A 27,503-nucleotide genomic window follows, 5' to 3' on the forward strand; every position below is an offset into this window, starting at 1 on the left:
AAACTTAGAAAAATAAATAAATATGTGACCAACAAACTACTGTATTAAAAACAATGTACAGTTACAGTCTGTTCCGAGTCTTAATTTTTGCTATGAAGCGGTTTTCGAGGCGTTTCTCTTAACATCTGAAATGAAAAAGTTCGACTTGAATTAAGTAAATTCGGTTATTTAAGCGATAACGTGACACAAATCGGTTAACCGCCGTCGGTTTTGGAGCATTATAGGGTTTTTTATTTCTCAAATCGCCCTCCAGATAGCGTCCCGACCCAGAATGCATTTTGACAAGGTCTTTGAAAAAGCGGCGCGGCTAATTCAAGATGGCGGAGATGGACCAGCTGTTAGACGAGAGTGAGTAACAACACGAATTCAAGGAGTTTTGCGGTGTAACCAAGCAGTAGTCCCTGCGCGGTAAAACAAATACCCGGCGTTAAACTCACACCACTGTCCATTTAATGAATATTCCAGCTTTTGTATGGACTTAATGGGGCCATTTTTTTTAGACGAGGAGAGACACCGGTCTGCACAAGTCGGCTAACGCTTGTTAGCACGAGAGGCTAACCATGGCTAATGTTGGAGTTGAACAAGTTACTTTAGCCCAACTGGGTAAACAAGTAACGCTAGCTTAGCCGTTAGCTAACGCCTGCTAACCTTAGATCGCCGGCAACAATAACAAAAGGACCAACACGGCGTCGCTAGCTACTAGCTAGCTATCTTGTCTTTTTGTTTCTGGGGACAGTTTTTCTAGTTTTATTCGTGACACTTTCCCTCATATTTAACCTTCGTTAGCAACGGTTAACGTTACATGGTTACGCGTTGTGTGTCAGTTTGACAAGCCGTTGACGGGGGAAACTGCCAGAGGTATTTGGCAGTTTACGTCTAAAATACTCCACATTGAACGTATGTTATGTAACTTAATTATCGTCCTCAGCTTTGAACGCTAGCCTCTTTAGCTTCGTTTGTTTCGTGTGATCTGTTCGGCTGGTGTTAACTCCCGTGCTTGACAGCTCAAATTTGGGGTAAAGGCCTAAGCGACTGCGCTAGCTGGATGTGACTCCAGTTAACCTGCCTGGCTGCTGTCAGTGTTTAAAGGACAGTGTCATATGTTCCCCCCTCCACCCTGTAGCTGAAATGAACTGTAACTTAAAATAAAAACGTGGCATAATTACGTATACTATTACTGTGTTTATTAAAACGTTTATAGTATGTAATAATTAGTTTAATATGCGTTTTTGTAGCCCATTAGTTTCATACTATACATATTGATGTAGCCCAACTTGTGCTCTTCTTCCTTCCTCAGGCTCCTCTGCAGAGGCACTCGTCAGTCTAAAAGGTATGTGTTATTATCTGTTTGCACATTTGTTTTTGCTGCCATGTCCATAATAATGATAATTTGGGAGCTTCGTTTAAACCGTGCGCCTAAAAATACTTGATCCTCTCTGTATGCGCTAGCTATAGGTTTAGTGTTTAAAAGTGGTCAGCACAGTCTTAAGTCCCTTCATTGGATTAACGTCCTCTATATCGCCCTCCACAATGACGAGCTTCACGGTGACGGTGACTGATGTAGTCTGGAAAATTTTCTGTCGCCGCTAACGTAAGTTTTCTTTTTTTTTTTATCAGAGGGCAGCTTGTCCAACACTCTGAATGAAAAGAACAGCTTCCCGAGAGCTCACAACACCAGGGGACGACATTCCTCTGTCACAATGGACACGGTAAGCAGCGTGATGAAAGTCCGCTTTAAAACATGTGAAGAGAAACCAGTAGAAGAGTGTCCTTTAGACACAGTGCTATAGTATATTGTTATCTGTCTGGTTATTCTGAACTACTTATAGCTCTTTTAAAAAGGCATTGGGTGTGAACTTCTCTGCGTCTTTACCTCATTGGGAAATTTTTGGGCAATCAGTTGCAAGTGTGTTAAATCTTAAGAAGCTGGTCTCACTGAATGAATGTAGTTAATAACCTTGGTGCACACTAATTGTTGTGATTGATTCATGTCACCCCAGTTTCCTATGATAACTTGTCCCAAATATAAGCGATTGTTTTGTTTACTTCTCTTACGTGTATGTTTGTTATTTTGTTTGCAACCATATTGTTTATGTTGCTGCCTACCTGTCTTGGCAAAGATATAATAGAGAGCCGAAGTCCCGCCCCCTCTACTTCCGGGTTATGGGACCTATCTTTCGAAAAAATATGAACGGCAGTCTATGGCGAAAGATAAATTATTTTCTGGTCCCGATCGACTTGTGCCTTGGATTATACATATGTTGTTTTTCAGAATAAAAAATGATTTTACATGTCAAGAATGTCACAGTTTGTCGCCAGATAGTTAAGTAAAACGCTATGGAAAATACGTAATTAAACGAACTACAAGTCCCGCATGCTGGCGCGTACAGAACCGACCAAAACTCCCTTCGTGTAACTACAGCTCTCGACATGACCCGATTTATAATGATTTTCACCTCGTTTGATGCTTCTGCCTTCGTCCTGGAAGAAGACGGTAAAGCTCAACAAGGAGACAGCCATAGTTCTCTCGTGACGTACATTGTTCGAGACGAGAGATGTAGTTCACTAAGCGATCTCATACAAAACCTAATGTTGTTCAGCTTATTCACGTCAAATAATTTATCTCTTGACGTGAAAAGTTATCTTTTAAATTCACACACATCATATGTGAAATTCATGCCACAATTCGAACGGGACCAAAAAATAATTATGATCTCTCCATAGACTGCCGTTCATATTTTTTCGAAAGATAGGTCCCATAACCCGGAAGTAGAGGGGCGGGACTTCGGCTCTCTATAGTAATAATTAGGGATTCACCGATCAGACTTTTTCAGTCCCGATACCGATACCGATGCCTGGGCTTTGTATATCTGTCGATACCCGATACCGATCCGATACCGTTGTTGAATTAATAATAAACTGCATACCTTCCACCTTATACCTTCCTTCCACCATGTAGAAGAAACTAAAGGCACCAGACTTTCCTAACTAAACATTACTTTCCTAACTAAGACGAAATAACATAGATGTAATGTATTGAATACTTATTTATTTGTTATTTAAAGAACAGTTGTGCATCCAAATCGAAAATAGAATGTAATCAAACTTCTTAAAATAAATTTAAATAAATAAAATGTAGTAGTAGAAACAAAATAGTGTGTTGGTCAAACATACAATAGTAATCAAACAAGTTACCAAACATTGTGAACATATATTACGTGCAAAGTCCACCTACTGGACTACTACCCAGGATCTCCAACTCGTTCCAGCATGCGACACACGTGCTGCTCACGAATGACGTAGGATCTGCTGCGACGGAGGAAAAAAAATAAACAACTGGATCTATTTTGTCAATATCGGGGCCGATATCCGATCCCAATATCGGATCGGTGCACCCCTAGTAATAATGTTTTTATGCTACGCTTATTGAGTATGATGCTACAAAAAGATGAGATCACTCATTATTGGCCCTACGGTGGATAAATTCACAGTGTAACACAAACCCATCTCAGGTATAATTAACACATCTGAGAGAATGTCTGAATTAAAATTTATAATAATTGCTTCCTTAAGCAACATTAACGTGTAGCATTGTACTGTATTGTACCGTCAACTCCCAAGGCTGATCAGGACGTGCAGTCTTTATTTAAAAACTATTTCTCACTTGTTTGTCTTGATGACAAAATTCTGAAAGTCTCACTCAGTTTTATGGCAGACAATATATGAACATGACATTTCCTTGCATAAGATTTGTTGTCTATATCAGTGTTTTTCAACCTTTTTTGAGCCAAGGTACATTTTTTTTTTTTTCATTGAAAAAATCACAAGGCACACCACCAACCGAAAATGTTAAAAAAAAAAGTGAAACTCTGTAGCCTGTATTAACAATATAAAGTCATTCTTGTCAAAGTGTCTTGAATAGGAATCGAATAAACACAAAGAAAAAAGTCTTAGATATATATATATATATATATACACAGACACTTGACAATGGCATATTATTTGCAGATAATAATTAATTTGTTTTCAAAAAAGTTTTTTAAATCAATTAGGTGAAATTGGAGGATTTCCCACGGCACACCTGACGATCTCTCACGCACAGTGGTTGAAAAACACTGGTCTACATCACGGTTAATGCTTTCGGCATTCACCCATTAGATTGATATTGAAGTTTTATTGCACTTTATAAAGTTTCTCAGTGCAGGCGTGATCTAGGAGAACGCAAGATAAGCCTTTATTAGGTTCTCTGATCACCTGACACTCTGTATTAAAAGACTGAAATCGGCTCGGGTGCAAAATATAGCGACATGCCTCTTTAAAGGGTTCTTGTTTGATATAAACGTGTTGTTGATGTAGATCTTAGCAGCACATTGAAATGCATTCTTATAAATGATTAAATAGTTACATTTATTGCTCAGGTCATCCTTTTCACACTTAATGTAATCACGTGGTCTGCACCTCGTCTTGTACAGGTCTGTGTTTTTTCACTCCATTATTCGTTGAAATTTAATAACCAATATGTGTGATTCAGTGAGCTCTAGAGAGCCAACTGAAGTTTGGAGATAGCGTATAAAATACTGCAGCCCCAACCAACATGTGTCAGTGTTCTTAAGGTGGATATTTTCATCTCACAAGAAAATTCTTCAGCTGCCGTCAGCGTGTCTGATGTGATAGTCCAAACTTGACAGCAACCACTCCCTAATAAAAACAACGCTGTTATATTTTTTTTTCTGTTTTATAGGCATGCCCTCGATCTAGTGTGCGTCTGCAGGATTTTGAAATACATGACATTTTCTGCATGCAGAAGACAGCTGATGTGTTTATTTTTCGGTTGCTCAAACATTCTGCCCTGCTGCCGCCTTTATAGATTTCACCATGGGTATTTTTGCATTGTGAAGCAATGAAATTCAAAACAAGTGCATTCCTTTTGGAGGAGCCATTGCCAAGTAGTCGGTGCTGTGAATGTGGGCTCACTGTCATGGTTTTCTGGGACACTTGATGGAACTGAGCCATCTGCTGCGACATACCAGAACGTCTGATGGAAAAAAGTATGTTTGTTCTTCCAGCCCACGCGGAACTCAAAGAGGAGCCGTTTGTTTCGGGACGAAGATGAACCGCCTCAGCAGCGTCTCCCTTCTAGATCCCCTCGGAGGAGCCAGAGGGTCACCACCACGCCACAGGTAAAGACTGCACACTCTGATAGTGTTACATATGGAAAGGCGGGTAGCCTTTGGTGCTATAATTTCTCTGCTCTCACATGGCTTTTGACAAGAGTGTGACAGTCCCAGAAATTATTTGTTATTAAACTAGAGCTGTTTGGGGGTGAACCTGCCACAGGATCTACTTTTGCATCCATTTCACATTTGATATATGCTATAACTGCATTTTTAGTGAGCACAGACTGTACCAGGAAGTCTACACTGCAAAAAAAAAAAGTGGCATCTGAAAACAAGATGAAAACACTAAATCTGAGGGAAAAGGTACTCAAAACAAGTGAAATTATCTGTCCATGCAGCAAGATAATTTCACTTGGCAAGATTTCTTGAATTAAGATTGTTAAATTTGATTTAAGATTATAGTGTAAAGTTGAACACCTAAAATAAGAAATTAACTCTTAAAACAAGATAAATTATATAACACATCTAAATCTAAGTTTTTTTTTTATCTTGGTAAGAACCAAATAATTTGCAGTGTAGAAGAAGTGGTGAGGCCTTATATTCACCATTTAATTATGTTTTTGGAGACAGTATTACTTTTGCTAGTTTATAGAGGTGGATCTTCCTTTAACTTGCTGTGAAGTCTACCGTGATGCAGCACCACGAGGTATTTTATTTGGGTTAGTGAAAGTAATACTGGCTCCAAAATGCGTCGGTATGAAGTGTATCATAAAAATCGAGGATGCTAATTTGTTGGAGAAATGTAACATATTGGGACCCCACAATGTTGACTGTACCACAGTTATAGGTTGGTAACAAGAATATCTTAATGGCATAGTGCAGTGGTTCCCAAAGTGGGGGGTGTGCCCCCTAGGGGCGGTGCAGAGCCATTGCAGGGGGGCGCAGCGTGCAGAGGGAATGAATGAATCAATAAAGGACACTGCTAGCGATGAGATGGACAAGTTTTTGACGGGCTCCCACTCAAACGCAAACCTGTTACACTGAACATAATTACACCGTAAAGTTTACTTTTATTTGTTCAAAAAATGTTGAGGTTTGTATTAATTACAACATGTGAAGTAAACTACAATGGAGTCTGAAAACAAAATATTTGTATCCTGTTTTTTGGGGGGGAGAGGGGCGCGAAGATTTTCTTATGTACCAAAGGGGGGCCCAGCAAAGGGGGGCCCACCAGGAACCACTGGTATAGTGGAAGAAGAAGTGGGAGTTTGCACTGTGTAACCCTTTCCTGTATATATTTGTAGTTTTCTAGAGTACTCAAATGCCTGTATGTGTAATGACTGTTGTTTTTATGTTTTTTTTACGTTACAGAAGTTTTCTAATGTCGTGACGCCGGACAAGAAGGCATCCCAGAAGATCGGGCTGAGATTAAGAAACCTTCTTAAGCTACCCAAAGCTCACAAATGGTGCATCTACGAATGGTTCTACTCCAACATTGACAGGTAAAGTCTCACTTTCAGCTTCTGAAGCTAATCATATTAAACGGGTAGACGTAAATTTAAAGACGAGAAGAAATAAATCTTGAGTTCTGCTCCCTAATATGTCGGATAGAGTCAGTTCAAAGTCAGAGTTCAGCTCAAAACTGATACACATATCATTTATATTCTTTTAAAGTATTATTATTATATACATGAACTTTCTGTTCTTCTGGATTAAACCGTTTTCCCTTTTGTCTTCTTCCAGACCTCTTTTTGAAGGCGACAATGAATTCTGCCTGTGTCTCAAGGAGTCTTTCCCCAACCTGAAAACAAGAAAGCTAACACGAGTTGAGTGGGGAACAATCAGGAGGCTGATGGGGAAACCTCGGCGGTACGCTGTCATCGTTACACTTTACGCCTAAAATTTAAATTCTTAATGTTCTTCAGATTTTTTTAAAAAGCATAATCCAAGACACTTTACTTGCATAGAAACAAAGAGGGCTGGTGTCACAGTTCTGTACCCTGTTGTCCCGTCCAGGTGTTCATCAGCATTCTTTGCTGAAGAGCGAACAGCGCTGAGGCAGAAGCGGCAGAAAATGCGCCTGCTGCAGCAAAGGAAGCTGTCCGACGTGTCAAACTGCAAAGACCTTCCTGATGAAATCCCCTTGCCTCTCATCATAGGAACCAAAGTCACTGGTAAGATGAATACACGTGATTCTCAGCTGCCCTAGTCAGGCTGTTATTACCTTTACAGTCGAGTTGCAAACCGTGCCAGTCAACCTTTTTGTTATTCACCTAATGCCCTTTCAAGAAGAACTTGTCTCATCCAACATCAACAGGACTGATGACAAAACATCCAAGCAACTTTCAGATAAATATTGCCTTCATTATATAATCAGCGATAAGGAAAGTTGTCAAGACTGAAAAAACGAAATTGTTGTTTGGTCGTAGAAATTCAGACCTGGCGGCAGAAGTAAGGATTTCTATACAGTTGACCTCGGTTTAAATTCAGCGTATTTTCTTTGTTCGACAGCTCGACTCCGAGGCGTCCACGACGGGCTGTTCACGGGCCAGATAGATGCCGTTGACACCAGCGCCGCCACCTACCGCGTCACCTTTGACCGCAGCGGCCTGGGAACACACACTGTGCCTGATTACGAAGTCCTGGTGAGCCTTGCCGCGTCGCCTTCCCGACGAACAACTCCACTGTCTCTGCTCCTGGCGCTCGGACACGGAAATATCAGTATCTGTACTTGAAGAAAACATGTGAATGTGTTTTTCAGAGCAACGAACCCAACGAGACCATGCCCATTTCAGCCTTTGCCCAGAAGCATCGTTCAACACGGTACATGCAGAACCTCATGACGCCGCCGAGAGGGCCCTACCCATCTGCGACCACTCCCGTCCACATGGTACTTTAAACCTACATCTGATTACAGATCTGCAAGTGCTGTCCCTTTACGTTTGCCCCTAGAAAAACAAGTTACTCTTGTGCATTTAAATTTGCATTGGCTTGTGGGTAGGTTTATCTACTAGAACGGCTGCTTTGGTAGGCAGCCAGTTATTCAAAGATGGTTTATTGGTCATGATGTACAGAATACAGATCAAGTAGTGTCTGTATGCAAGCAAGCTGCTGGTGGGATCATCATAAAATATGTATATTTCTATTAGTTTGTCAAAGCTTCAAGCCGATCTGATTTAGCGTCTGTAGTAGAACTCCCCTGTATGGTGACGGATCAAACCTTTGCTTCATTCCTGCAAAATTTCTTCCTCTCTATTGCTCTTGAAGATAACTTTTATTTTTTCTTTAATAACAGGACAATGACCCTCTTATCAACCAGTCACCATGGAGGAACAAGCTGCCAGGTGCTGAGGGAGATACACTGGGAGGATTTCCTGTTAAATTCCTGGTGCAAGTGGTTAGTGCTTCCCGTCGAATGGAATCTTAAAAGGTGACATCCTAAAAACCCAACGCGTCATCCTAACACATTTTTTCCGTCCGTTTGTTTTTTTTTTTATTAGACGAGGCTGTCCAAGATCCTCATGATCAAGAAAGAGCACATCAAGCACTTGAAAGAAATGAACACGGAGGCCGAGAAAATGGTGCAGTCATCGTAATTAAAAAACGCATTCATTCATTCATTGTGAGGGGCATGCGTGAGGCCTAACCGAACCGTGTTTGTGTTCTTGTGTTGCTCAGAAGTCGTACTCGATGCCGATCGACCTGGAGTTCCAGAAACGATACGCGACCACGGTGCTGGAGCTGGAGCAGCTCAATAAAGACCTGAACAAGGTGCTTCATGAAGTTCAGCAGTTCTGCTGTGACGTAAGTTCATAATTATTTAGAACTTCAATATGGCTCAACATGGTCTTCTCTCTTGGTTCTTGTTGGTCCTGACGAGTCAAAAGAGACTTTAGCCTAGAGAGGTTTTGTTGTGTTGATCACCGGTGTCCGTCTGTCCAGCTTGCTCCCGATCAGGGCATGGTCCCGGCTGACCATCCCACGGAGCTGCGGCGGCGATGCGAAGAGGAGGCCCAGCAGATGGTGCAGCAGACCGTCTCTGTGAAGGACGGACAGCAGAGTGTGACGAATCCCAACCTCACGCACCTCATCTCCCGCCTCACGGCTCTGCTCCTGCAGATCAAGGTGAAAGATATATACGCGTTCAGCCGCTGTCTAACCACGAACCGCTTACTGTGGCCGACACGCTCACTAGGAACTGTGTTGTCAGAATCAGTTTAATCCCTGGTGCATGTGATGACCAAATGTAGTGATGCTGGCAGCAATACGTCATCAATAAGTACATAAGATCAGCCACAATATTAAAACCACCAACCTGTGAGGTGAATAACATCGATGATCTCATTAAAATGTAATGTTCTTCTTAAAAACCTGGATCCTGTCATGCACGTGGAGGTTAATTTGATGCCTACCACATTATTATTATTATTATTATTATTATCTTGAACATTGTTGCACACCCAGCTCATCCCCATGGCAACAACAAGGCGGTGTTCCTCGCATCCTGCTCCCATATGTTCCCAACATAAGCGACGCATTGACACCCGGCCGTCCTCCTAAAGCAAAATGTGATTCATCAGACCAGGCCACCTACTTCCACTGCTCCTTGGTCTGGTTCTGATGCTCACAGGCTCCTTGTAGTAGCTTTGACTGGTCTGCAGCTATGTGTGTTCCGACACCTTTGTTTCAGAGCCAACGTGAAACTTTTTAGCAGTTTCAGCTACAGTAGCTTGTCTGTTTTACTTGATCACATGGGTCTGCCTTAGCCCCCCACCCCGTCTGCGTCAATTAGCCTTAGCCCTGTTGGCGGTTCACTGCCTTTCCTTCCTTGGACCACTTCTTATGGGTGCTAACACCCCATAAGCTGAGCCAGTGGTCTAGTCCAGGGGTTCCCAAACTTTTCCATGCCAAGGCCCCCCAAACAGCATTAGCTTCTGGCCGGGGACCCCATTTGCCAACCTACAGGCAATGCTACAAAATATGTAAAGAAACGTCATCTTTTATAATGTTTTTTCTTACTTTTATTCACTATTCAATAACTATTACATTTGTTTAGCATAAGTGCTGCCTCATATTTTCTGATTTTAGTTGGCCAGGAGTTCTTTGGTTGTTTTTGCAGCAGTGTCCTCCACGACAGGGCTGTTGATCTGTTCCTTTGGTCTCTTTCTTGTCAAAAACCTGTCAATTTTGCTCTAACTACATGCTAGCTACATGCTAGCTTGAGGAGCAAAGCAGCTTGATAAATGGTGCAAACCACCAGGTCTACACAGATCATAAACGATGTTTTAACTAGCAGGGAATCAGAAAGATGAGCATGGCAAATAACATTTAGAAATGATATATTATTAATAATTATGTTTTATGAGAATGATTTAAAAAATAATTCGATTATATTTTTATACTTTTTCTAAAAAAAAATTGCTCATCTTTCCTCCAATTGTCTGAGGCCCCCCTAGCGCCCCCTGGCGACCCCCCAGAGGGCCGCGACCCCCACTTTGAAAACCACTGGTCTAGTCAATAAAATCTGGTACTTTTCAAAGCTACTAAAATCCTTCCAGTTGCCCAGTTTTTCCTGCCTCTATCACATCAACCTTTAGAACCAACATCTTCACTTGCTGCCTAATATTCTGAGAAGTACCGTGATAATGACACCATCACTGTTATTTACTTGATTATGACGTTCATAATGTAATGGCGTACTACATTCATGATTTGATTCCCTGTTATTTATGTGTTCCTCCTGGCTTGTTTCAGTGTCTGGCAGACGGAGGGGATCTGAATTCATTTGAGTTTAAGTCTCTAACAGACTCCCTCAACGACATCAAGGCATCGATCGATCCCTCCAACCACAGGTAAATGTTGTGTTTTCACTCCAGTTTCGCTCAAGCTAAACCGAGACACTTCTTTAGTTTATTTATTTATTTATTTTTAAATAGTCTTTTCCTGTTTTTTCTGTCCACGTCTGTTGAATTATTCATCTCTTACTCTGTGTTTGTTTACAGTTGCTTCCAGAATAACGTCGAGATCCACGTGGCGCACATCCAGAGCGGCCTTAGTCAGCTGGGCAACCTGCACGCGTTCGCCGCCAACAACACCAACGCGGTCTGAGCACCTGCGTCGTCCGTATCCCCCCACACACACACACACACACAATGGTGCATGCACACACACGCACACAACAAACGTGTGGTACGTTAATGAAACGGTGCTCTCACCTGAACTGTTAAACGGCGTCGTGGATCACACGATTCTCAATTTAGACGTCTCAAGTCGTGCCCCCTGACGTCGTGACCCGAGTGGGAGGATGTCGGATATTTTACCCCGCCTGTTTTATCGTGTGAAAATGTTTGTGCACCCCGACTGAACGCAAACCCGAAAGAGACCCTCAGCTGAAGCCACAGTCCACATCTCCAAACTCTCAAACTGTTATTTATTGGTTTCACGTGCCAAACATAGATTCTAACAGTTTTTATAGTTCATATTTATTTATTTTTGAGTAGGTGTGTTCCGAAAAAACAATATTTTGCTATCTGGCGTTCCCCCCCACCCCCCACCCCCCTTCCCTTGTTGTTCCGCTGCTCCAGTCACGGTAAGCACCGGGGGAAAGCTGAAGAATGTTTTATAAAATCGTTTATTGTAGATAATTGTACAATATCTCTTATTAGGACTAACGTCAACACATTTCTGCCGTGTATCCAGAAATGGCTTTTGTAATTTTGTGTGCACTGAAAAGAGATTTTGGTATTTTTATAAAGGAGAACTCTGGGGTTTCGATGCCTTTTACTCCCCTAAGCTTTTCCCACATTTGACATGGCTGTTGCTGCAAAACCCCCCTACACTAAGCCTCCATCACCGATGTAAACCCCCAAAAACTCATACGGTTCCCCCCCTCCCTCCCAGAGCGTCTCCTTTTTCAGTTTTGTAAAGTTGTATATGAGAGTGCCCCGGGGCAGTTGTATATAAATGTTTCCGTCTTTTTATATTAAACATAATATTGCGACACCGTCCTTGAACGCCTCATCTTTTTTTTTTTATTCACAAATAGAATCCAGATTAAACCAATAAACACTTACTTTCTTCAACATTCAGCATTACTATATTACAATAAATACAAATGTTCGCGCCTCTTATGATACATGGTGTTTCATTTACACCGGCTCTTGTCACATGAAGCCACCAAAACCAACCATGGCCTCGTTTTCCCAGTCGGAATCGGAGTCGGTAAAGTCCTGCGCCTGACTGACCCCCGTGGCCCTCACTTGGGAATACCGCATCTGGCGCCCGTTCTCCTTCGGCGACGACCTGCTGAAGCTATTCTGAGTCGGGATGGGAGGGATCACGACTTTCATCTCGGGCCCGATGGTTTTGTTGGGTGGGAAGTTGTCGTACTCCACCAGGACCTTCCCACCCTGGCCGCCGCCGCCGCTGCCGCCGCCGGACATGCCGGTTTTCGCGTGGTGGTGCTGGCTCTCCTTCGGGTAGAGGTGCACGCTGCGGCTGGGGACGGGGACGGCGACGCTCAGCTTGTGCCGCTGCATCTGCTCGGACTTCACTCGGACTCCTTCCGGGTTGTCGTAGATGCAGGAGACGGGCGCGTGGTCGTAGCTGCTGGGTTTGCCCGGGAGGCCCGCGCTCCTGTGCGCGTCCTCGGCGCCTTGGTGCATCGTGGGCCTGAAGGTGTCCTCGAGTCCAAAACCTCCGATCCTATGCACCTCGGCGCTGTTGTCATAAACTGAATGGAGGGAAAAAATAAAAAATAAAGTGTTAATTCTGAAATGTAGAAACACTAAAATAAAGGTTTTATTCTTTTTTCTTTCAATTAAAAGACAAGAAAATCCATTTTTCATGTACTTGGTGCTTGAGTATCGAGTAATTACCTTTTTCTGGACCCATCCTGCTCTGGAGCTGAGTAAAAGGCCCAGCTGCTGGCGCGTTGGCCACCTTCATGGACACAGATGAGCCAACTTGGCGACGAGACTTGGCCCTTCTGTTCTGAAACCACACCTGAAATTTGCGAAATAAGAAAAAATCAAAACAAAACATGAGGACACGGGAATATTCTGGCATTATCTGTACCTCAAACACTTTAAAATTAAAAAAAAAATTGGACTTTTACCTGAATTCTGGACTCTGGTAATCCAGTCAGAGCCTCCAGTCTCTCTCGCAGGTAGATGTCGGGATATTTAGTGTCCGAGTAAACCTTTTCCAGCACCTCGATCTGCTGCTGGGTGAAATTGGTCCTCTTCCTCCGGTGGGTCAGGATCGCGACGCATTTGTCCCCAGCCGGAGCAGAGCTTGATGAGTTCAAGTACTTTGTGACCTCAGAGGCTCCGTAATCTGAAAACAAAACGCACAGGACGGGATGTGGGTAAGTAGGAGTCGCACAAACAGGACGTTATAGGACCTGTGCGTAAATTACGCGCAGGACCAAGTTGGCGCTGAGGTCCTCGTACCTGAATTCACCATGCTGTTCATCGGCAGGGGCCCTTCGTGATACATCTGGAAGTGATTCAGGTCCCCGACGCGCATATTCCCATTAACTGCAGACATGATCCTCCACGTCTTACCTCCGGACGCCGAGTGAGTTTGAGAGCAACGTGCTGGCCGGAGTTAAATCCTCCCGCGATCAAAGGTGCTGCTGCCCGGACGTGTGAATGGGGCGGCCATTAGTGCCGACTGGCACTGCAGCGGCCGCGCAGCGACTTCAGACGTCTGCGGGCCCCTCGGAGGTGTGAAGCCATCACACCTGGAAACGGTGGAGCGCTGGTGGAGCGGCCGCGGGTCTTGTTTAAAGACGTTTTAATGGAATCTGCGCGCTCAATACACATCTGCAGAGAAAACATTTATCCGCTTTGGGATGGATGAAGCAATGATGGATCCGTAGCCTTCAAAGAGAGGCGGTCGGAAACGGCCTCGGACGGGGCAGAGGTTCAAAGGGCTTTAAGAGAGGACACGAGAAACGCATGTCTGATATAATCTGACTCCAGATCAGGACATCCAGGAGTATTAACAGCTCTGTATTAAACTGCATGCTTGACTGCAGCTCTTCAGCATGACAAGGATTCCAACATGGAGACTGCATGAGATGAGGAAAGTTCTTCAAGGTGCATGCAACTTATGTGCCCAGAAAACAGGAACTTGTGTACTTTTAATGCAGCCAGCTCATGTCAAATATTGTTTTTTGTCTCTAAACACTTCTTAAAAAAGCATGAACCAGGCTGGAACAGTATTACAATCTGAGTAAAATGCCTGAAATTAGAATATCACATGAAAATTTCCTTAAAGCACAAGGTTAGTTCATCAAATTGGTAGTTTTCCCTCATCTAATAGCACAAAAGGCATGGATATTAAATCTACTGCACATTAAAATCAAAGAAGCACTTATTTTCACACAGGAGAAACTGGATCTGAACAATGTACGGCACATTTGCTTAAATAAGTATTGTTTCGTGCACCGTTCATTAATATTCAGAACCGTTTGTTGTGCTGGAGGTTTGTGTGTCAAAAACGGGCCGTGAGCTGATCCGCGCTGATCTGCACCCCGTGGGAAATTATGCTTCCTGTTCTCCTTTCAGCGGCAACCTCAATACACAAACCTCAGTTCAAAAGAAGCCAGGAGTGGGCACTTGTTGCTGAATGAGGCACATCCACTCGGTTCGGAGGGGGATCCAGCAGTCAAGAGGTCAGGGAGCTCCCCAGACACACTAATTTGTTTCCATTTGTGCACAAGATTTGCAGGAATGACCTTTTAAGGTCAGAGAAGTTGTGAGAATTTTTATTTTTTTATTTTTGGGTGGGTGCATTTTGTGCTCTGTGTTTGACTTATTCAGCTGTGGTAGAATAAATAAATGATTTCCAGACCCGTTGCAGCAGCAGCCCAAGATTTATAGGGTTGTCGCCATCACTCGGGGGAGTACGCTGCATATTTGGGAATCTACTTGTGTTTAGTGAGCGTTTAACTTGGAAACTTTCTGCGGTGATGCTCTTACTGACTTGTGGAACTTGGGGATTTTAGAATCAGAATCAGGTCTCAGCTCAGAACAGCTAGAGCAAGGATGAAAAACAGTATCGAGCTTGTGCACACAAAGTATTTGAAAATACAAAAATATCCGTGATAGCCCTTGTGTCATTTCCCCATCTCTACATCAGCACTTACTGACTTCTGTAATCTGACACTTGCAGCTTTGTGCTGGCGGGACGCGCTCGTAAGACATTCACAGATCATAGGCTGCTTTGTCTGAGGGCACTAATTGGGTATTGCCTGCGTGCACAGACCAGATCGCTATCTATGCTAAAATCCGGGTGTCCGAGTTCCTGATCTTGTGTGACAGTCAGTGACAGATTTTATGAGCGCTGGACATGGAGACAAGTTGTGATCAGTAACACAACAAATCCAGCATTGCACATTCAGGACCATTGCTTTGCCTTTAGCATTATGTCATATTAGAGTGTACTATTGTAAGTCGATTAAAAACAGATGTGACTTGGTTAAAAATGTTGTTGACAGTCTGCACTTCAAACACTTTCAGATCACTCGTGGCCGTTTCCAGTAGGCAGCTGCCTCTGTAGGTAAAAAACAAAAACACATTCACACCTCTAAAGACGGAGCTCTGTTTGACCAGGCCACTATACATTTATCCTGCAGACAGACAGCCAAATTATCCTCACAAGTTTGCAGAGATATGTTAGAATGTCAGCAGCCTTATGTGCCTTTTGATGAAAATCTAAATGACAAATAAAGTCTGTCTAAGTCTAAGTCTAAGTCTTTGTTATGAGCGCGGCCTTTGTGTATTTGAGGGATATTTTAAGGTGTTGGAAGTGCCTTCGAACGCTCCTAATAGAACCGTGTTCTCGGTGTAAATGTGCATAAATATGATACCGGTTAGTGCCTGGGTGTTTTGGTTGTGGTTGGCGTGTACATTAAAACCAACGAATCACCTTTGGCAAACACGTCAATAATCATTATGAGGTTATTGCTTATGAATTGGAGTCAATGTAACATGAAAATTTTCAATACATAACTAAATGTCAGCTAAAAGATTGTCATATCTCTCCTTCTGTACGATTGTCTTTCCTTCTTTTCAGAATACATTTTTAAAAAACATCGACCAAGCAGAAGACCTTAATTGTTGTCAAAGAAAAAAGGATCTCAGGTTAACTGCAGATACAGAACTTTGTGAAGCAAAATGCACCATCGTGTCCTTTATTCCACAATTTATGACGCTTTTCATTTTTAACATGTTTGTGAAAATACAGTACAGTTTTAATAATCGCACAGTGGTATGTTTAGACAAAAGTTCTTCAGAAATCTAAAGAAGACACAAGAAAGTATTTTTTTATGAACGAAATAATTTACATATTATTGTTTAATTTCGAAAAAAAAAATATATATATTTTTTATATTTTTATATTGTTTTTATGTGAGATTTTACAGTGCTGTAAAATTGCATTACTGTATTTCTATTTTATTTTTTTATATAAATGAAATTAGATTCTACGGTGCCATAAAATTCAAAATATGTATTTCTGTAATTTTATTTTATTTGTTTTATATATGAAATTAGATGTTACAGTGCTGTAAAATTCAAACTATGTATTGCTGTATTTTTATTTATTTATTTATTTTTTATATGAAGTTAGATTTTATGGTGCCATAAAATTCAAAATATGTATTGCTGTATTTTTATTTTATTTTTTTAAATATAAGAAATTAGATTTTACTGTGCAATAAAATTTGCTGTATCTAAATTTAATTTAATTTGTTTTATATATGAAATTAGATGTTACAATGCTGTAAAATTCAAACTATGTTTTGCTGTATTTTTATTTGTTTATTTATTTATTTTTATATGAAGTTAGATTTTATGGTGCCATAAAATTCAAAATATGTATTGCTGTATTTTTATTTTTATTTTTTTTTAAATATAAGAAATTAGATTTTATGGTGCCATAAAATTCAAACTATGTATTGCTGTATTTTTATTTTATTTTATTTTATATATATATATAATTAGATGTTACGTTTTTTTTAATATAAGAAATTAGATTTTACGGTGCCGTAAAATTCAAAATATATTATTTTCGAAATTTTTTCCGTTTCATAAAAGTTCCGCGTGTCCATGTAAATGAATAAACAAATAAAATAACATGTAAATGTTTGATTAGAGCGTCGTCATTATTTACCGAAAAAAACAACAACCGGAACTTCCGCCAAGTCTAAACGGAAGTAGGTACGTGGCCGCTTCAGCTGACAGTCTACATGATGGCGACAGAGGTTCAGAGCGGCGACCTCGACAGCGCTACTTCTAGCCGGCTCGAAGTTTCCATCGATGGCCTCACCCTCAGCCCAGACCCGGAGGGCGAGCAGAGCCAGGCGGAGGAGCCGGACCCCGCACCCGCGGAGCCCGGGACCGACACGCCGGGTGTCGCTGACGGCGAAGATGGAGAGACCTCCAAATCTGCGATAGAGAGGAAATGGAGCTTTCCTCTGCAGGAGCTGTACGGAATGGCCCTTAAATTTTTCAAAGGTATTTTGCATTTTTTTATTTTTATTTATTTTATTTTTTTACGAGCGAGTAGATTCAAAGCAGGGATAAACGGCTAACGGTCGAGAGCTAACGTTAAACGGAGTCGCTCTCCAGGTTGAGGGTTAGCATGTTGCTAGCGTTAGCTTGCTAGCTGTCACAACCGACCGTCAGTCGCAACGTTAAACTAGCTTCGCGGCTAACGCTGCTAACAAAGCTGTTAGCTCTCCGTGGAGAAGACGACAACAAGCTCGACGTTTCCAAGTAGCGTCCGCATGTGTCGAAGGAAGATGTCCTGGCGCTGTCTTTGCGTGTCTTCCCTCTGGGTTTGGGTTGAGTAACCTGACCTGTCATGAGCCTGTAAATCATGCGACTGCTCCATCGGCTAAAGCAGGAAGCCATCCATTCATCCTGACTGAATGACTGGCTGGTGGCTAGTAATGATTTGTTTGGGAGCTTTAACACGCCCTGCCTCAGCTGCTGCATCTGAAGGGAGGCTGCATGTCAACTATCAGCTGATATACACACTAGGATAAGGTGTATCAGCCTAGAAGATGCACCTGCCTGCCTACCTGCCTTGCTCACGGGTCCTCGATCAAACTAGTTTTTAGTCCACACAGTGCTGCTGCTGCTGCTTCTTTATAGCCACGTGTGCACAGTGCTTTTACAACTGGCATCGCATTCATTCACCACTCCCATCCTGCTACAACTTGAACGCACGCCCGCAAGCCGAAGGGCCTATTAGACATCTTAAAAGGATAAATGGCCACTTTATGTGCGGCTATCTGATCTTGGTTGAGGGTAATTATAGTCGACCGAAGCAATAAATTCCACTGTGTGTGCTGGGAAAGCTTCCTGAGTTCTCCTGCTGGCATTGCTATTACTGTTATTGCTCTGCCTACATGTACCAGGATGCGCTGCGGCGGATAAACCTGTTCAGCTGGCGGATGCGGGCGTTTCAGTTCAACCATCTCTGCGTAAAATGTAAAAGACATATGGAATAATGTTACCTCACAGTCCAGCTAGAAGACGAGATCAAGTTTACAACCTGGACCTTATTTCTTGCATAAAATACGGTTGTTTACTCACCCATATAATGTTTGTGTAATTTGCAGTCAGTCGGGAGATATCCATATAGTGGGAGTGAATGGGGCACCGAAACGCAGCCTCTAAATAACGCATTATCTGCTGCGAAACTCGTTCATTTCACCAATATTTTGTTATCGTACGCTAGTGCTATTCCCCCGTTGAGTTGCTACTACCTATGGTTCGTCCACAACCTCAGAATCGGAAAAATATTCAGCCATGTTGCAAAAAACTAGCAGTAGCAAATTACAGGTAAACAAGCTGACGCTCAGAGATGACATCATCTAGGTCAAAAGACATCTAGATTGACCTACAGACCCCGGATGATGATAACAGGCAACTCCGGACTCAACGTGGACTAGCACTAGCGTACGCTAACAAAATATTGGTGAAATGAACGAGTTTCGCAGCAGATAATGCGTTATTTAGAGGCTGCGTTTCGGTGCCCCATTCACTCCCACTATATGGATATACGCAGATCTAAATATCTTCCGAACGACTACAAATTACGCAAAAATTATATGGGTGAGTAAACGATCGTATTTTATGCTCAAAATAAAGTCCAGGTTGTAAAAAAAAAACAAAAAAAAAACAGTAGTTCCCCTTTAATAACGCAACATCTGGATCACAAGACACCGTGCAAATACTACAGATGTTTAGCCCTGTACCTTGTGGCTGTTTGTCACTTTGTTTGTCAAATGTGACAGAAAAAAATGCCACCCACCGTATGGTCATCTCCCTCCCTCCCTCCCTCGTCCTGCTGCTTTTCTTTCCGATTCACCCGTCGGATCTTACAGAAGGTCATCGGCGTCTTTCACACATTGTAAAGGCCACGTGCACGCTCACGCTCCCTCTGCCCTGGCATTGGTGGCAGCGTCCGACAAAGCCAGCCCACGCTGAGATTCGCGGCAGCAGATGGGTTCAGTTTTCTCCTGGCTGTTGGAGAGCGGTTTGAGCGAGTGCTGTTTACTCTCTCGCGAAGGCTGTTGCAGCTGCAGCCTCGGCCTCCCTCCGCTGGATTGCTTTCAACTATCGTGCTGCAGAGCGTACATGTCCGCTGCTCGTATATTTTAAGACGCCATTGTTTGCGATACAGGCAAGTGGTTCCCACGGAATAAATAAAATATCTAGCTATCTAGAACCAGATTCTCGTATTTTATAGGCACACCCAAGACAAACAGAGGACATTTTAATGCCCGATTGTTGTTCTTCACACTATAATCCGAACTGGATAAGCTGATCTGAACGTAATCTCTTCTAAAATACAGACTATTTAAATATATTTGCTGTTTTATATTCATATTTAGCCTAATTATTGTACCTTAGCATTATTGTACCGATTCTACCGCGCCTTTCGCCCAGCGATACCTGCCACAGGCTCCAGAGGACAAGTGGTAATAGATAATGAATGAATTAATATATTGTGTGCGCTGAATTTTCATCTGATTTTACTACATTGATTCGTTTGAATGCCGGTCTGCAGCCACGCCATTGATCTTTAAGTTACCTCCACCTCACCAAGCGTTATTATTTCACCCACTGTGACAGCAACATTTCAAATATTTTATGCAATTGCAACAAAACAAACAAGTTTAACTAGCCGGTAAGTCTCGCAGAAGAGTAACACTTGTCCGTATGCGCCGTTTTTTTGTGTTTGAGCCTATCACTTGTGATGACTGTACTAACAGGTTATGGCTCGGTTGATAGGAATCTAAGGCTTTGTATGTCTTGTCATTGTGTCAGTTAGGGGTTCGGCCTTCTTGCTCAACTTGTATACACAAATCTGCTTATTGCCTCACCTTACCTCAGCTCAGCTCAGCTCAGCTTAGAGATAATGTTTGTATGTCTGAAGGAATCTCGGCGCGTGTTTGTTTGCTGATATTAGGCGCGGAAATCACAGCAGGAGGGTAAACTGTTCTTTACATTACTCTACAGTCCACGGGTCTTCAACGTTTTCCAGGCCAAGGACCCCCAAACTGATGGAGAGACGGAGCGGGGACCCCCTACTTATGTATATGTGAATTTAGTGACAAAAAGTTCGCGACCCCCCCTGCAGTACCCCCACGGACCCCCTAGGGGTCGCGGACCCCATGTTGAATACCTCTGCTATAGTCTATAAGCACAAGAATCTTGATCCTGTTACGACACACGTGGGCATGAAACAAATAAACTTCACTTCCTCCACAATCTGTCCTCTCAGATAAGGACGGCAAGGCCTTCCACCCGACGTACGAGGAGAAGCTTCGGCTAGTGGCCCTGCACAAGCAGGTGCTGCTCGGCCCGTACAATCCCGACGCTTCGCCGGAGGTCGGCTTCTTTGATGTCCTGGGCAACGACCGCAGGTAACCTGAGTGTGTGTGTGTGTGTGACCTTTGGATCGTATTAAACATTCCAGTTATTTTTTTTTACCGCGTTTTGCGTTGCTGTCCATTCGGCGGACGGCCCACGTAGACCTATTTAATTAGTAACTTTGGTTGGAAATTAGCAGATTTTTAACGCACGGTTCAGAATGAAAGTGTTTTTAAACAAAAAGCTCACTCTGCCCATTAATTAGTTGCCATTTTTACGTTTATCTTCCTCTGTGTGCAGGAAAGAGTGGGCGTCCCTTGGGAACATGGAGAAGGAGGAGGCCATGGTGGAGTTTGTCAAGCTGCTCAACAAATGCTGCAACCTCTTTGCCCCCTACGTCACTTCACACAAGATCGAAAGGGAGGAGCAGGAGAGGAGAAGGTAAGGTTTCTGTTTCCCTAAGGGTGGGGGTGGTGGCATTCCTCTGCTTTAGTGTCTAAACACTGACTGAGATTCTGTTTGTTCCATTCAGCTCGTTAATATTTAATTTAGACCGACGTGCAGTAACGTGTGCATTATTTAGGCCCTTCAATTATCCGTTTGCTCATCCCGCAGGAAAGAAGAGGAGGAGCGTCAGAGGCTGGAGGAGGAGGAGAGGGAGCGGCAAAGGCAGGAGGAGGAGAGGCGGAGGCTCGAGGAGGAGGAGCGGCAGAGGAGAGAGGATGAGGAGAGGAGGCAGGTGGAGGAGGAGAGGCTACGGATCGAGCAGCAGAAGTACGGGCATCGGCGTGATGTTTTTGCGTAACATGACTTTAATATCTCACCATCTCACTAAAACTTTGAAAGCCCGACAGCTTTCTCCGCCGTTACTGATTTTATTCCTCTTCTGCTGTTTTAACCAGACAACAGATAATGGCGGCGCTGAACGCCCAAACGGCGGTGCAGTTCCAGCAGTACGCTGCTCAGCAGTACCCCAACAGCCCGGAGCAACAGCTGGGCCTCATCCGTCAGCTTCAGGAGCAGCACTACCAGCAGTACATGCAGCAGCTCTACCAGGTCCAGCTGGCCCAGCAACAGGTAGCATGCACAACCTCAGCGGCACTCACCGCCATTTACTGATTTTAGTTTTTCCTTTTGCAGTTAGTAGAAAAGTATGTAGAATAGACTTTGGAAAGATTTTCTTTTTAAAGATTCAGTGACCTTTTTAATTCTGCCACGCATCAGCTTTCAACACTTTTCAGGAGAAATCATTCTCAAGATTTCCGGAAGATGCAGGAAATTAAATATATTTTTTTCGAAAATTGCTGCGGTTGTTGCTTACACGTGTTGTTTCGGCAATAAATGGCGTAAAAACGAAAAACCACTTTCGAGCCATTTTTGGCCGAAATTTTATCGTCGAAACAACACGGCCGACACAGGATGTTGTGATGATGGAAGCAACAACCGCAGCGGTTTTTCAGCCGAAAATGACCCGAAAGTGCATTTTCGGTTTTTCGGCCGAAAATTTTCGGTGCATCCTTAGAAAATTGCTGCGGTTGTTACTTGCACGTGTTGTTTCGGCGATAAATGTCCGAATGTGTTCATGTAAGAGTAATGCAGTGACCTTTTTAATTCTGCCACACATCAGCTTTCAACACTTTTCAGGAGAAACCATTCTCGAGATTTCAGGAAGATGCAGGAAATGAAATATATTTTTTAGGGATGCACCGAAAAATTTGGCCGAAATTTCATCGCCGAAATTTTATCGCCCAAATTTTATCGCCCAAATTCTATCGCCGAAACAACACGGCTGAAACAACACGGCCAAAACAGGATGTTGTGATGATACAAGCAACAACCGCAGCTATTTTTTGTCTGTAAATGGCCCAAAAGTGCATTATTTTTTTTTTCGATTGAAAAATTTCGGATACATTTATCGGCGAAACAACACGTACAAGCAACAATCGCAGCAATTTTTCTAGGGATGCACCGAAAAATTTTGGCCGAAAAACAGCTGCAGTTGTTGCTTGCATCATCACAACATCCTGTTTCGGCCGTGTTGTTTCGGCGATAAAATTTTGGGCGATAAAATTTCGGCCAAATTTTTCAGGTGCATCCCTGAAAAATATATTTCATTTCCTGCATCTTCCTGAAATATCGAGTATGGTTTCTCCTGAAAAGTGTTGAAAGCTGATGCGTGGCAGAATTAAAAAGGTCACTTTATTACTCTTACATGAAAACATTCGTAGTGTTTTCAGGCAACTAAAGATGCATCTCGTCATAGAGAACAAGTTCCTTTTCACTAAAGCCACCGTCTTCCCCGTCTTCCTAGGCGGCCTTACAGAAGCAGCAGCAGCAAGCCGATTCAGTGGTGCACGGCACCTTAGAGTCCAGCGGCTTCAACAGCGGCGAGCCCATCCCCGCCTCGGCAGCGGGGCCGCTGTGCGCCGCTCCACTGCTCGCCGGCGAGGAAGCCCCGACGGTCAACGGAGGCCATTCGGACTCTTACTCGGAGAGCATGGACCGGGAGCCGGAGCCTGAGCACGCGGAGGAGGTCTCGGAGAATGGGCCGTTGTTAGGTTGGTGGCGCTGTAGTTTTTTATTTGTCCCAAGACTCGACCTCACGCAGAAAGGAGGGTCTTCATTTTCCTCAGTTAAACAAACGAAGGCTTATGCCAAAGCTGAAACCTGATTCTTATGTGCTGTGTCCTTGTTGGTGTGACTCGGAGGGCAGGGAGGAGAAGAGCTGGAGCAGGATATATGATAGTGTGCTGGTTTAGGTATCCTGCCACACATTCTGCCTACAGAAGAATGGCAGCATAGAAATAAACTAAATACATTAGTTATATGTACTCATACTGGATGCTCTCTCCCTCCTCTCATCTCTCTGTCCATTATGAAAGACGCAGCATAATCAGATGTCTTAAGTATCCTCTTAGTGGAGCTAATTTGCCGTTCACTCTGTATACGCTGGAAGGAAATCGCTCATTAGGAGATTAAATGTTCCCTTTCTAATAGGAAAATTGCATTTGTAGAGTTTGCAGAGCGTAAAACGTCTCTCTATCTCTCTCCCTCTCTCGTCCTCCTCCATCGCAGCAGACTCCCCGCCCGTCATAGCCGCTCCCTCCATGTGGACGCGGCCGCAGATCAAGGACTTCAAGGAGAAGATCCGGCAGGACGCGGACAGCGTGATCACGGTGGGGCGCGGCGAGGTGGTGACGGTGCGGGTCCCCACCCACGAGGAGGGCTCCTACCTGTTCTGGGAGTTCGCCACGGACTATTACGACATCGGCTTCGGGGTGTTCTTCGAGTGGACGGACGCCGCCTCCGCCTCGGTCAGCGTGCACGTGTCGGAGTCCAGCGACGAGGACGAGGAGGAGGAAGGTGAGCGGATAAACCCGCGGTGTTCTTGTTTTAACATATATTCAAATCGTGGTGGCTGTTTGACAGCGGCTGGCTTTGAATAGAAGCGTGTGTTCTTCACTTATCTTGCGTTCAGAATGTGTGTATGCCATAGTTAAACATCCGCTGACCACATATACTGTCTTCGGGGAGGCACACATCCTGCTTATTCTCTTTCCGACAGAAACCAGAGCCACTGTGTGGACAAAAGTGGACGATAAGATAAGCTAGGAGTCCTATAGCACAACCCCAGTGGTAGAGTTTAATAACTGTAGGGAGGTTGTGTCAGATTTTGTTATAAACCTCCTGCGTCTTTTTGGAAAAGCTCACGCCGCTCTCCTTTCCACAGGCGATCCTCCCAACGAGGAGGAGAAGGCGAAGAAGGACGCGGGGAAGCCCCAGGTGGACGAGATTGTGCCGGTTTACCGGCGGGACTGTCACGAGGAGGTGTACGCCGGCAGCCACCAGTACCCCGGCCGCGGGGTCTACCTCCTCAAGTTTGACAACTCCTACTCACTCTGGCGCTCCAAGAGTGTTTACTACAGAGTCTACTACACCAGATAAGCCTGACTACAGACAAAAGGGGGAGCCAAGGAGTGTGTGTGTACGTTCACGTATGTGTGCGTGTGTGTGTGTGCGTGCGCAGGTGGAGATTTGTGTGAAGTCGGCCTGTGTTTGTGTGTATGTGTGAGGAGAAAGCGAAACCCGGTCTATACTGGATAAAACCACCAGAGGGTGACAAAGAGACACATCTGGAGCCTTGGTGTGGAGAGTGGACTAATATGTATGTTGTGTGTGTGTGTGTGCGTGTGTGTGTGCGTGACCCAAGTTACATCCATGCTAGATCTCATCACCGAGCCCTTGGAAGAGGAGTGTGTATCCCTGTCGTGTATTCACCGCCTGTCCCAGCTGCGCTCACATACACCAAGCTGTAGGACTACACTCTCATGTTGTATTTTACCACCCCTCAACCCCCTCATCCCGCCCCTCCCCGACCTCCTGGGCTTCTCTTCTGTCACCCACCCACCCACCCCGGCACAGCGCTGTCCACCCGAGTTTGACGCTTTCACAACCGCGAATGAAGTCCGACGCTCCGTGAGCCGACACCTTCCGTTTGCCGGTCGTTCACCATCCTGCGAGGACGATTGTTTCAAACCCACCGCAAACACGCTTCATAACACTATGCCTTCTGCTCAGAGATCTTCTGACCTTTGTCTCTCATTAAAAAAAAAATAATAAAACACGCCCTCGTACGCAAACTACGCCATCCTGTTTGTTGTAAAACAGTAGTCTGTTATTCTCTTCCCTAGCAGCCGTGCATATGTGAAGATCTGTCGGGGTTGTTGTTTAGCGGAGGCAGCGGTCTAGTTTTTTTTTTTCTTCTTTACGGCTCATTCTTGCACACGCCTTTATTTCTTTATACTGTCCGATTGACGGAGTGCGCCAGGAGTAGGTTTCTTTAATGGCTTAATTTATGAAGGACAAAAAAAAAAAAAAAAAAAAGAAGTCGTTCAGCCACACGGGTGTTAAGGGTAAGTATGATTGTCGGCCTTCTGGCCCCGTAAACACAAGCATCTCAGCGTGTGATATAAAGTAAGAAGTTTAAAAGCAAATATTTGTTTCCCCCTTTCCCCTACAATTTCTTTTTTTTTTTTTTTTTTTTAATATCAGTGTGTTTCAGTTTGTTTCACCTTCCCTGTTTGTATGCTAACAACACACAACCGCATTACTTTAAACTCGTACACACAGGAGGAGGTTTGTGTGTGTGCGTTGATCATCTCTGTGTAATCCAGGTTTGCTGTACCGGCACACAAGTGAAAATAAAAAAATCCACTAACCTCCCACGCTTTCGGAGGTCATTACACATTGTTACATGTGTGTGTGGCATTGAAAACTATCACAAAATGTTTTGTTCCATAACTTTTATTTCCCCCCCCCCCCCCTCTCTGCTATGAATGGACTCAAGTATTGTGAATAAACTGAGTTATAATTGTGTCCTGGGTGACGTGGTTGCTTACTAACTCAGTGCTTAAAAGCATTTCGTTGCCGTTATCCAGATTCGTTCTGTTCAGTCGTGCGTCACACATGGATGCTTTGTGCGCCTGACATTTTGGTGCATTGTGAGCGGTGTTGTATTACCTGTACTCTTGAGTCCGAATGATGGTTGCCGAACGGGCGTCCGGTTTCACTTTATCCCACTTTATCCTGTGCATTTTTGTATGCAGCCAAACTTTCGGGCGGTCGGTGGAGTATGGAAGTCGGGTAACCCTCCAGTTTAACATGATTTAACTGATTCTGCCACCGATCCGTTCAGTGATTCGTGTAACAAAACGTCACCAACGTGCGGCTTAACTCAGCCTCTAAGGAAGCTCCCATATCTTCTGATATGTGTTGATGTGTGTTTCTGTTGAGTTTCTTACCGCTCACCCCCAAATGGTTTGAGTTGACTTGTTCAAGCCTTGTATGTAAATAATTCTATAAATGAGTTTATGTGTGGGTTTTTAGACGCGGAAGACAGAATATGGTTTTGCAAATCGATGCACTGTAAAATAAGGTGAATGAGATTTACACTTTACCCCGAATGAAAGTCCCAAACTTGTAGGAAGTATGAAAATGTATTGACACGGCGGAGAGAAAAGCTCATCTTTTTGTATTGTTTTGACTTGTTTGGATCTCTCTTTTGAGTTGCAAAATCTTTTTGGGCATATATTTAATCTTGATTAAACTTATCTTCATCTCTTGAACTGAATGGTTGGCTTTTGTTTATTCCTTGCAGATAAAGTTTAACCCCTTCAGACCTGCATTTGTTTTTCTGCTAGGCATAATATTTTTTGTCCAACTGATTTTAATTCGTTTCTAACATAGAAACAAACCTGTGTTTTTATTAATATTTTTTCATGTCCATTACAGTGGACGGCAGGAATTGATTGTCATAAAATGTCATGAAAACTTAAGAGAAATAAGACTTAAAGGGGAACTACTGTTTTTTTACAACCTGGACCTTATTTCTAGCATAAAATACCATCGTTTACTCACCAATATCACTTTTGTTTTCGTTTGCACTCATTCAGGAGATAATTAGATAAGCGTATATCAATTTAGCAAG

The 27,503-nt window shown here is 43.5% G+C and overlaps 3 protein-coding genes across 7 annotated transcripts; 2 read left to right on the forward strand and 1 right to left on the reverse strand.

The window, feature by feature from the left end:
* Positions 1 to 302: 302 nt before the first annotated feature.
* lin9 (lin-9 DREAM MuvB core complex component) lies at positions 303 to 12,041 on the forward strand. Its single transcript, XM_084560141.1, has 15 exons — positions 303 to 348; positions 1,298 to 1,330; positions 1,618 to 1,709; positions 5,067 to 5,180; positions 6,489 to 6,619; positions 6,861 to 6,986; positions 7,134 to 7,291; positions 7,629 to 7,762; positions 7,879 to 8,007; positions 8,413 to 8,514; positions 8,618 to 8,698; positions 8,796 to 8,921; positions 9,060 to 9,242; positions 10,872 to 10,969; positions 11,120 to 12,041. Exons 1-15 carry the CDS (start codon positions 318 to 320, stop codon positions 11,223 to 11,225), a joined length of 1,644 nt encoding a protein of 547 aa, XP_084416267.1. The 5' UTR covers positions 303 to 317; the 3' UTR covers positions 11,226 to 12,041.
* Positions 12,042 to 12,251: 210 nt separating this feature from the next.
* Positions 12,252 to 13,728, reverse strand: mixl1 (Mix paired-like homeobox). The gene is made up of 4 exons (XM_084560142.1): positions 13,571 to 13,728; positions 13,234 to 13,454; positions 12,995 to 13,121; positions 12,252 to 12,849 (listed from the first exon to the last, which is right to left on the reverse strand). Exons 1-4 carry the CDS (start codon positions 13,665 to 13,667, stop codon positions 12,281 to 12,283), a joined length of 1,014 nt encoding a protein of 337 aa, XP_084416268.1. The 5' UTR covers positions 13,668 to 13,728; the 3' UTR covers positions 12,252 to 12,280.
* A 3,621-nt stretch (positions 13,729 to 17,349) lies between these two features.
* Positions 17,350 to 27,141, forward strand: acbd3 (acyl-Coenzyme A binding domain containing 3). 5 transcript variants are annotated; one of them, XM_084560614.1, is made up of 8 exons: positions 17,350 to 17,644; positions 20,928 to 21,069; positions 21,317 to 21,457; positions 21,632 to 21,790; positions 21,919 to 22,093; positions 23,328 to 23,574; positions 24,095 to 24,379; positions 24,747 to 27,141. In XM_084560614.1, exons 1-8 carry the CDS (start codon positions 17,377 to 17,379, stop codon positions 24,959 to 24,961), a joined length of 1,632 nt encoding a protein of 543 aa, XP_084416740.1. In that variant the 5' UTR covers positions 17,350 to 17,376; the 3' UTR covers positions 24,962 to 27,141. The 5 variants fall into 5 exon arrangements, with proteins under 5 accessions (XP_084416740.1, XP_084416736.1, XP_084416737.1 ...); XM_084560610.1 differs by having other exon boundaries at positions 17,353 to 17,644; positions 21,632 to 21,817; positions 24,092 to 24,379; XM_084560611.1 differs by having other exon boundaries at positions 17,353 to 17,644; positions 21,632 to 21,817.
* Positions 27,142 to 27,503: the final 362 nt, after the last annotated feature.

This window comes from Chelon labrosus (assembly GCF_963514085.1).
Source record: "Chelon labrosus genome assembly, chromosome: 14".
NCBI lineage: Eukaryota > Metazoa > Chordata > Actinopteri > Mugiliformes > Mugilidae > Chelon > Chelon labrosus.

What these genes read in the sequence shown, in the direction of transcription:
- lin9 (XM_084560141.1), top strand. Translation starts at nt 318, where the DNA reads ATGGCGGAGATGGACCAGCTGTTAGACGAGA. An exon ending in TTCAGCAGTTCTGCTGTGAC is followed by an intron (nt 8,922 to 9,059) that starts GTAAGTTCATAA and finishes CCGTCTGTCCAG; the next exon opens with CTTGCTCCCGATCAGGGCAT. An exon ending in CTCTGCTCCTGCAGATCAAG is followed by an intron (nt 9,243 to 10,871) that starts GTGAAAGATATA and finishes GGCTTGTTTCAG; the next exon opens with TGTCTGGCAGACGGAGGGGA.
- mixl1 (XM_084560142.1), bottom strand. Translation starts at nt 13,667, where the DNA reads ATGTCTGCAGTTAATGGGAATATGCGCGTCGGGGACCTGAATCACTTC. An exon ending in TACCAGAGTCCAGAATTCAG is followed by an intron (nt 13,122 to 13,233) that starts GTAAAAGTCCAA and finishes CGCAAATTTCAG; the next exon opens with GTGTGGTTTCAGAACAGAAG. An exon ending in CAGGATGGGTCCAGAAAAAG is followed by an intron (nt 12,850 to 12,994) that starts GTAATTACTCGA and finishes CCCTCCATTCAG; the next exon opens with TTTATGACAACAGCGCCGAG.
- acbd3 (XM_084560610.1), top strand. Translation starts at nt 17,377, where the DNA reads ATGATGGCGACAGAGGTTCAGAGCGGCGACCTCGACAGCGCTACTTCT. An exon ending in CATCGGCGTGATGTTTTTGC is followed by an intron (nt 21,818 to 21,918) that starts GTAACATGACTT and finishes TGTTTTAACCAG; the next exon opens with ACAACAGATAATGGCGGCGC. An exon ending in CGAGGACGAGGAGGAGGAAG is followed by an intron (nt 24,380 to 24,746) that starts GTGAGCGGATAA and finishes TCCTTTCCACAG; the next exon opens with GCGATCCTCCCAACGAGGAG.